Source organism: Manis pentadactyla, chromosome X (assembly GCF_030020395.1).
Source record: "Manis pentadactyla isolate mManPen7 chromosome X, mManPen7.hap1, whole genome shotgun sequence".
In the NCBI taxonomy this organism is placed as follows: domain Eukaryota; kingdom Metazoa; phylum Chordata; class Mammalia; order Pholidota; family Manidae; genus Manis; species Manis pentadactyla.
In genome coordinates this window covers 31,813,013-31,823,821 of record NC_080038.1, presented here as the reverse complement: position 1 = coordinate 31,823,821, position 10,809 = coordinate 31,813,013, and the positions used below count along the sequence as shown (strand labels likewise).

Here is a 10,809-nt window from a genome sequence, read left to right as displayed (position 1 = left end):
AACCCCTTAGAAGCATTTGTTTGGTATTTAGGGGAGGAGAAAGTGGTAAAAAAAAAAAAAAGGCGGGGGAGGGAGAATGAAAGAAATTCCTTCTAATCTTTTCGTGAAGGTCAAGATAACTTACAAAAAGGCTTGCATTAACTCCATATGTGTAAATTTTCTTTCTTTCAGAGAACAAACCATACTAATCTTGAGAAATGGTCATAGATATTTTTCAGAGTAATGTACGTATTGCTAAAATACAAATAGATGAGCTGGTTTAAACAGGGAAATCTAGTCATTGCAACTACTTTCTTGAGATTAGATATATAATGGGGAAATGCCAAGATTTTGGCTGGGTCTGGGGATGGATCACAAATGAAATTACTATCGAGGGACCCTTCTTCATTCTCTTGTCTAGGGTAGAGTTACCTATTTTGAGTCAGAAAATCTGGATTTGAACCTGGTTCTACCACTTGCTGATGGTTAGATCTGAGAAAAGACATTTCAAGCTCTCTGCGCCTGAGATTCCTCACTTATAGAATGGAGACAAGTTCTTCCTTGCAGAGATTTTAGAAAGGGTAAATGACCTAAAACATATTAACGTGCTCTCAATATGGTAAAATGATACATAAATGATAGTTCCTGGAACTCTTCACCAACTCTCTCTGGCCTATTTGCCATGGTATGGGGGGAGAGTGCTCTAAAAATGAACAGTACAGAACTCTTGACCAAAGAGCTAAAAAATACATTATATAATGGTAGAATTAACTTTCAACAATCATATACTACAAGTTATTTTTATACCTGGGTAATGTCAAATTCTATTTACAATGCCAATTTGACTTTGGCCGCTCTGATATTTAGCACAAATTGATATAATGGCTATCTTCAATAAAGTGGTAAGAAATGTTTTATCTACTGTAGTCTCCATTGCTGAATAGTCTTATAAATAATACCGGAGATAAAGTTACGGTCAAAACTGACAAAATGTTCAGAATTACATTCTGGATGTTACTTGCATGATATTCTTGCTGTAACCTTACCTTAAATTTTTTGAGTAAACATCCAAAATATATAAAGAACTCATATGCCTCAATACCCAAAAAACAAATAACCCTATGAAAAAAATGGGTGGAGGACCTGAACTGACATTTCTCCAAAGAAGAAATACAAATGGCTAACAGGCACATGAAAAGATGCTCCACATTGCGAATCATCAGGGAAGTGCAAATTAAAACCACAATGAGCTCTAACTTCACACCAGTTAGAATGGCCACTATCCAAACACAAGAAACAACAAAAAATGCTGGTGAGGATTCGGAGAAATGGGAACCCACCTACACTGTTGGTGGGAATGTAAACTGGAACAACTGCTATGGCAAGCAGTACAGAGGTCCCTCAACAAACCAAAAATAAAAAAATCCATTCGACCCAGTAATTCCACTTCTAGGAATTTATCTGAAGAAAACAAAATCCCTGATTTGAAAAGACATATGCACCCCTATGTTTATCACCACACTACTTGTAATAGGCAAGATATGGAAGAAACCTGAGTGTCCACCAATAGATGAATGGATGAAGAAGATGTGGTACATATTCACAATGGACTATTATTATTCAGCCATAAAAAGAACATAAACCCTGCCATTCGCAACAACATGGACGGATCTAGAGGGTATTATGCTCAGTGAAATAAGCCAGGCGGAGAAAGAAAATAACATATGATTTCAGTCATAAAAACAAAGCAAATCAGAAGTAGACTCACAGACACTGAGAAGTGACTAGTGGTTACCAAGGAAGAGGAGCTGGAGGGGGCAGGGGCAGAAGGGTGAGGGGGATAAAGGGGCACAAATATTTTCAATCACAATATAAGTTGGTCACGGGGATGGTAGTACAGCATGGAGACTATAGAGTCAATGATTTTGTAACATCTTTCTCTGTTGATAGATAGTAACCACACTAGAGGGGGTGAGGATTTAATAATGTGAGTAATTGTTGAAGTACTGTGTTGTACATTTGAAACCAAAATAAGATTGCACATCAATGATACTTTAACAAAAAAAATTTTTTTTCACCAAATGTCTCCTGAGTACCTGCCAAACATTCACACTGTCCTGTGCTAGTTACTACAGGGGACGCAATGATGGCTAAGGCACAGTCCTTGACCCAAATGTCCGCATCATCTACAAAGAGGGAGGCACTGGTAATAGAAGATAAAAAGACCAGCTGTTAAGGAGTTCTCTGTGGAATCTGCAAAGTGCTCCGGGAATACAGGCAATAGACAGATTATTTGCAACTGCAGGAATCTAGGGGGTTTCTGTGGGCAAAATTATTTTGAGCAAGGTCATAGAGGATGGGTAGAACTCCTTTGTCAGACAGGCCATGGAGAAATGGAGGTTAGCAGCTAGGCCGAGAAGTCAGCTTGACTTCACCCAAGCGGATGACAGCAGGATATATTCAGAAACAGTAGCTACAACAGCACGGCCAGAATACTGGGAGTAAAGATGAAGGTGAAAAGGCAGGTCACGGGAAGACTGTGGAAGATTTTGAATGCCCACCTGAGAAGCTGGATTTCTGTTTATTTTTCTAGGTGCAGAAATCCAATGAAGAAAAATGCTATCATGGGTCTTGGTTCTGGAAAGATGTACAACTAGAATCAGTATAGGCGTAGGAAAGAGACTAAAGGGAAGCCGATGAGATAAGGAGCACTGTCCATAGGTCTGAGGTGTTCAGAGCTAGCAACAGGGCAGTGGCAGCAGAAAGCAATGGATTAATAGCAATTCACTTTTTCATTTTGAGGTGGCATACTCCTTGAGGGCACTGGTCTCAGATACACTGCAGTGCCTAGATAAAGTGCTTTGGGCTGGAGGGGAGAGATGAAGGTGTTTAAGTGTTACAAATTTGTGCAAGTGCTACTTTACCAGTGGCAACTGTCTGAAGAAGGCACACTGAGTCAGAAGAGATCATGTGCAAAGGTTTTCTTAGGCAAGAAACATGTGATATATTAATAAGTATAATAGGAAGGTAAAAGTCCAGTGATCTGCATCATCCTGACCTCACACAATACCCCACATTTTTACATCTTTGTTCCCTCTGAAGGCATTGTGAATTTTCTTTAGCCTTTTTCCTCTTCTACAATTTCTGCTATTCTTATGTGAACATCTTTTGCAGGTGACGGTTGACAGTTGGGATTGTCACTAACTGGTTCCCAGATGTAACTGAGCCAATGGACCTATTTTTTTAAATTTAAAATGCTTTGAAAAACTTTATACAGGCCCCAAATCATGTAATAATTGCACCATCCTGAAATGAAATGAACTGCCTTGTTATTTAAACCTTCTGAAACAACCAAAAAAACGTGGAAAATATAAGACAATAGTTTGTAAAACACTAGACATCAAGCAGCAGAGACTGATCCCTGAGAGATGGGGAACAAAATGAGGTGAGTCCTATGATTGCCCCAGATGACTTTTTGAATTCCTAGGCCATGGCTCAAGGAGGGAGAATGCAGGCAGACATCAGCAGTCACTCTAAATTTATGTACTTTAATTTTTTTATTACAATAAAGTTGATATACAATATTATGCTGGTTTCAGATGTACAACATAGTGACTAAATAATTATGTACATTATTAGATGCTTGCCACAGTAGGTGTAGTTTCCCCACTATCATACCAATATATTACCACATTATTGGTTAAAGTCTCTATGTTGTACTTATACCCCTATGTCTGACTTCTTTTACAATTTCCAGTTTGTACCTCTTTTTCCCTTCACTTATTTCACCCCCCACCCCCACTGCCCTTTCCCTATGGTAACCAACAGTCTATTGTCTATACTTGTGTGTCTATTTCTTTTTTGTTTGTTTTTTAGATTCTGTATATAAGTGATGTCATACAGGATTTGTCTTTCTCTGTCTAACCTATTTCACTTATCATGATACCCTCTAGATCCATCCATGTTGTCACAAATGGCAAGATTTCCTTCTCTTTTATGGCCAAGTAATATTCCATTTTGTACATGTGCCACATCTTCATTATTCATTCGTCTACTGATGGGCCATCACTCTAAATACAGGAGATGAAGCTAGGGGACTTTGGAAAACAAGGTGGGTAGAGTTCTCAAGACTGAAAAAGAATTTTATGCACAGAGAGAACTCCAGAAACTTTCAGAACCCCACCCCTATTCCAATTGTTCAGCTGATTATTGATAACCTCAGGCTTGTTAGGAAGTTTTCTGAGGCCAGGAAAGGAACCACCTATAAAGATTTTAAGTAACAGTGCCTGGCACTCATACCAAGCCTGGAATAGTGATTTCCTGCCAGCCAGACTGAAAACCCTTAAGATTCATAGGCACTGGGTAGTGTATGTGGAAGGGTCTTGCATTAATAGTGGGGGATAATGTGCCATAGATTGAGCACTGCTCTGTGTCTGCCTATCAAATCTTAAAAAGGATCCAAAAGGATCAGGCAATTTCCAAGCAACTTAACGGCATCCAAGAGCAAAGGCCGAAAATGTTTATAAAAATACAAAACTATCCAGCACTTACCTAGGTAAAATTAACAATTTCTGGCATCCAACAATAAATTACCAGGGTGCAAAAGGCAGTACCATGCTTCTCATAATCAAGAGATGAATCAATCAATCAAAACCAACCCAGAATTGACACAGACGTTACACTTAGCAGGAAAGGACACTAAAAAGTTATTGTGTCTATACTCCAAATGTTCAAAAAACTAAGTAGAGACATGGAAAAAATAAAACTTCTAGAGATAAAAATTTCAAAATGTGGGATGAAAAAAACATTGTCATTCATGACAGATTAGATGTTGAAGAAAAAATCACTCTATTTGAAGATTTAACAAGAGAAATTATCTGAAATGCAACATGAAGGGGGAAAAAAACACTTCAACGAGCATAGCATCAGTGAGCTGTACAAAATTTCAAGTAGCCTGATATATGGACAATTGGAATCTACAAAGAAGAGAAAAAGCAGGACGGAGAACACACTGTAGAAATTACAGCAATTTCCCCCCCAAATTTGATGGAAACTATAAGCAAACAAATTCAGGATATTCAACAAACCCTAAGCACAAGGAACATAGATAACACCATGGCACATCATAATGAATTTTCTCAAAAACAATGATAAAGAGAGCACCTTAAAAGCAGCTGGAGGAAAAAAAGACACATATGTACAAACATCAGGGTGACATTATACTTCTTATCCAAAACAAAGCAAGAGAGAAAACAATGGCACCATCTTTTTTAAAGTGCTAAAAGAAAAGAAAACCTATCATCCCAGAATTCTATACACAGAGAAAAAACATCTTTAAAAAACTATGGCAAAAATTCATCACCAGCAGATATATGGTAAGGTATATGTATTTTCCTTTCCCTGAATGAAAATGATACCAGATGGAAATACTGACCTACAGAAAGGAATGAAGAATAATGAAATTGATAATTACATGGGTAAATGTGTGATTTTTATATGTTAACATCTATTTAAGAGCGATGAGTATTTAAACAAAATTAATTTAAAAAGCAGTGTGGAGGCTATAAAATATATAAAAGGTAATGAGTGTCAAAATGCTGTAGGCTAAATGTTTGTGTTCCCCCAAAATTCATATGTTGAAACCTAATCCCAGTATAATGGTAATCAGAGGTAAGGCATTTGGGACTTGATTAGGTTGTGAGGGTGGGGGGCCCACATGAATGGGATTAGTGCCTTATAAAAGAGGCCTTAAGGAGATCCTTCTCATTTTCTGTATGTGGGGACACAGTGAAAAGATGGCTATGAACCAGGAAGGTGACCCACACCAGATACCAAGTCTGCCTGCACCTTGAACTGGGACTTCCCAGCCTCCAGAACTGTGAGAAATACGTTTCTTCTGTATATAAGCCACCCAGAGTGTTATGGCATATAGGTGTTCTGTTATAGTAACCTGCAAGGAATAAAACAGAAATCGGTACCAAGAAGGGAGCTGCGGTTGGCCATCTGTATGTCTTCTTTGGAAAAATGTCTACTCAGGCGCTCTGACCAATTTTAATTGGACTGTTTGGTTTTTTGGTGTTGAGTTGTATGAGTTCTTCATATATCCTTTTCTAATAAATCATTTGCAAATATTTTCTGCCATTCAACTGGATGCCTTTTATTTTGTTGATTTTGCTGTGCTAAAGCTTTTTGGTTTGATGTAGTCCCAATTGTTTATGTGCTGCATACACACACACACACACACACACATATACATACAGCAATGGATTATTACTCAGCCATAAAAAAGAAAGAAACTTTGCCATTTGCAACAATGTGGATAAACCTAGAGGGTACTATGCTAAGTGAAGGAAGTCAGGCAGAGAAAGACAAATACTGTATGATTTCACTTATATGTGGAATCTAAGAAACAAAACAAATGAACCAATAAAACAAGATGGAAACATACTCATAGACACAGAGAACAAAGTGGTGGTTGCCAGGGGAGGAGAGTGGCGGGGATGGGTGAAATAGGTGAAGGGGATTAAGAGGTACACAATGCTAGTTATAAAATGAATGAGCCAGGAGGATGAAAAGCATAGCATAGGGAACACAGACAATAATATTGCAATAATTTTGTATGGTGACAAATGGCAACTAGACTTATTGTGGTGAGCATTCTATAATGTGTATAAATGTCTAATCACTATTGTACACCTGACACCAATATATAATGTTGCATGATAACCATGCTTCAATAAAATAAATAAATCAAAATAAGTGGGATTCTGTTACAACAAATACCTCAAAGTGTAGAAGTGGCTTTGGAACTGCGTAGTGGTGGAAGCTGTAAGAGTTTTAAGGTGCATGCTTGAAAAAGCTTACATTGCTGTGAGCAGACCACTAAGGGTGACACAATATTAGATCAAAGTTGTGAGGAGAAATCAATCATATAGAAAATAGAAAAAATATTGGGAAAAGTCAGGGAAAGTAAAATCTGTTTCTTTAAGGAGACTGATAAAATGTCTTATTCTATAAAATACCTTACTAGAATTAACAAGTGAGTTTTCACAGGTTGCGTGATACAAGATCAGTATACAAAAATAAATTATATTTCTATAAAAACAATGAACAATGGCAGTGAAAAATACAATAATACCCACAATAGTATCATAAACATGAAATATTTAGGGAAAATTTAGAGGAGAAAAGATGTGAAAGAACTATACACTGATAACTACAGAACATTGCTGAGATAAATGAAAGAACAGATACATAAATGGAGAGATGTACATTTTTCCTGGCTCAGGAAGATGTCAATTACCTCAAAACTGACTTATAGACTCCACAGAATCCTCATCGAAAACCAACAAAGCTTTTTTGTAGACATTGACAAACTGATTCTACAATTCATTTAGAAATTCAAAGGACCAAGAGTCAACACAACTTTGTGAAAGAAGAACGAAGTTGAAAGACTAATACAGCCCAATTGGAAGACGTACTATAAAATATAGAGTAATGAACATAGTGTAGAATGGGTGTAAAGACTGAGAAATCACTGAAACAGAAGAGTGTCCAGAAATAGATCCACAAAAATATGCACAACTTACACCTATAAAGTTACAAAGTTAATTCAGAGGAGAAAAGCTTCTCTTTAAAGAGAAAGTCTTTCTGGAACTATTGGATAGCCACAGGCAGAAAGTAAAAATAGAAAAATAAAAGCTTTGATCCATATTTTGCATCATCTCGAAAATTAAATTTAAAGAAAGACAGAACTAAACGTAAAACCTAAGATTATAAAACTTAGCAGAATGAAAAATACCTTTGTGACCTCTGTATGTGTAGTTTTCCTAGATACATTTAAAAAATCCATAAAAGAACCAGTTGATAAATTGGACTTCATCAAATGTAAAAAGTGTTAAGTAAGACACTGTTAAGACAATGAAAAGACAAACCAAAGATGGGGAGAAAAATTTACAAGTCATATATCTGATAAAGAACTATCAGGTGGTTTCTAGAAATGCTAAACAGCTATCATAGGCTCCCACCATTTGATTCATTGCTTGAGTTTATGAGTAACTTTAGAAATGGAAGCATATATGCACTCAAAGACGTGAACACAAACATTTGTGGCAGTTTTATTTGTAATAGCCTGCAACCAGCAACAACGTACATGTCAACTCAAGGAGAATGGCTAAATAAAATGTGCCATGCCCATGCAATGGAATAGCACTCTGCAATGAAACGGCACGTGGGGCTGGGGCCCATCCGGGGAGAATGCGGACTGCGCAGGGGCGCCTGAGCAGACCCACCTCCAGGAAGAATGCGGCTGCACCTGGCTACGTGGTCTCCAGGCAACGGGAAAGCAAAACACTGGAGCAGGTGGTGGCCCAGCGGCACCATGGCAGACAAGAATTGGCTGTTAGGGCGGGGCCCTCTGGAACCGATGTCCCTGGGCATGAACTCCAAGCCGTGTTACAAAGATAAGTTGACTTCCAAGTGTCTCACAAAGCAAAAGAACAGGGTTCAGAAGTGCCCCACCTTTCTGGACAGCAGGCAGTGGATTTTTGTGAGAGGGCTGGATGACTTCAGGTGGGGCTGCCCACCTTGTGATGATTTGTTCACTCGCAGAACCAAGGAGGGCTTTCTCCCCTTGATTGCTCACAGAGTGCCCCAACCTGCCCCCAAAATGAGTCAGAAAAAGGTGCACAAGGGAGCTGACCTGTGTTCCATGCTCTCGCCAGCCCAACTGGCACGGAAGGCATTCAGAGAGGACGTTGATTCCCACCTGACCAAGCATCCCTTGGCTCTCTACCCTAGTCTGGAGAAAGATCTACCTGCAGACCTATTGCTAAAGGTGCTGGAAGTGCTCGATCCTGACAGGAAGCTGGAGGACACATGGGCTTATTGTCAGGGCACCAGGAGAAGAATGAAGTCTCCCACAAAGCTTTTTGAAAATCATCCTGCCAGAGTCCACCCGGAACCTTCCAAGAACACCCCCGTGTCACATAAAGACAAGGTGCTTCATGAAGAAAGGAAGGCAAACAGAAAGGATTCAGTCAAAAGTCCTCCTCCTCATACAAAAGTACCCAGAAGAATTCATGAATTCTGCAAGTGGGCTGCTTCTTTTGCAGCTGTGAACACCGATGAAAAGTTCGTTATGAAACAGTTGGACATGAGCTATCAGCACAAACTGACCCATGAGCATGCCTCCATAAATAAACTAACCCGGGTTTCTTCAGACCTGATACACAGCTTGGGGGTAAATAAAATGGAGAAGACAAAACTCTCCTTACAGGAAGAAAACTGGGAGAGGAAACTCAGGAAACCACATGATCCTTACAAACGCAACTGGGTGAAGATAAGGTCTGGAGCATGGTACCTGAAGCCCAAGCTGTGGAAAAAGCTAAAATATGATGAACCTTTGATGGACCCCAAGGTCTCACTTGAAGATCAGTATGAAAAAGACATTCTTGAAGACCTTAAGGGAACAATTGCCTTTAAAGGTTTCATTCTAAGCAAGAGCTACAAGATGCTGAACTTACTTGCGAGGTTTATCAGGAAGGGATGGAGATACGATTCTGTTAAGACTCCTGTACACCAACTAATAAAAATCACAGAAGAAGAGCCGTGGGAAGATGATTAAACAGCTTTTTATTTATTTGATTAATTTCTCGTTACTTGGTTATTTCTCTCATTTTAAACATCAAACAGAATTCTTGACGAACATCCATCCCAACGTGGACACAACTTTGAAGTGCAACATCCAGAAATTTAACACCTAATGCTTATGAACATTTCTCAGTGACCTTCTGCTTGGGTTCATCGATATTTTATATACTTTATCAGCTATGAAATCATTATTCACATATATTCTCACATTTGTATAATGTAAATATTACATTGTTACATCAATTATTTATAAAAAGGAAACCATGAATAAAAGAATTACTCAAAAAAAGAAATATTTTACTTATGTCAGCTACAACCTGGGATGCATCTCAAAATAATTCTGCTGAGTAAAAGACTTGTTGTAGCTCCACTTACATTAAAATGATAATGAACTAATTATAGCAGTTATTTTGCTCAGCAAAACATGAAATCTGTAGCCAAAGTAATCTTAGATTCATTTAATAATGAAATACTTATCTCCCCTATGAGAATCGCATCAAGCCCTAAAACGAGATTGAAAGTTTTTCATCAAAATTACAGGTGAGGCTTTCCTTGTTTTATCATACCTCCCAATTGAATACATTAAAAATTTTTCACCATATTCATAAAAAATCACCATGAAACAGTGTTCCTATGTAACTCAGGTGCAAATCTTGTACTCAAGACAGATCTGTGTGAGCAAAACTATGCAGCAACATCAAACATCCTCACATGTCTATTCAAGTGTAATTAATCTTGCATTTCACAAATAGTCATTTAAAATTCACTCTTAAATTTAAAATAAGAAATCAAGCAACTTCTTTACATTTCCAAAATAACAGGTAAAAAACTTTCTGGGACAAGTAAATTTGTATCTAGAAAGATTTGTAGTGCAGATCTCAAGTGTACTTCTGCTTCCAGTAATGAAGGAATCCATCTGCAAATGGAAGCATATGTCTATACACTTTAGCACTTTGAATATGTCATGTGACTCCCTTCTGGCCTGCAAAGTCTTTCCTGAGAAATCTGCCAATGGCCTTATGGGGGTTCCTTGTGTGTAACACTTTGTTTTTCTCTTGCTGATTAAAGGGATTATCCCTTTAACTTTTGACATTCTGATTATTTGTCTTAGTGTGGCTCCCTTTGGGTTCATTTTATTTAGAACTCTCTGGGCTTTCTGGACCTGGATGTTGAGCATTT

The 10,809-nt window shown here is 38.1% G+C and overlaps 1 protein-coding gene across 1 annotated transcript; it reads left to right on the top strand.

The window, feature by feature from the left end:
- The first annotated feature begins 8,359 nt into the window (after positions 1 to 8,359).
- On the top strand, positions 8,360 to 10,241 carry LOC130681776 (protein FAM47E-like). The gene has a single exon (XM_057495348.1). The coding sequence runs from the start codon at positions 8,360 to 8,362 to the stop codon at positions 9,602 to 9,604; it is 1,245 nt and encodes a 414-aa protein (XP_057351331.1). The 3' UTR covers positions 9,605 to 10,241.
- The last annotated feature ends 568 nt before the right edge of the window (positions 10,242 to 10,809 follow it).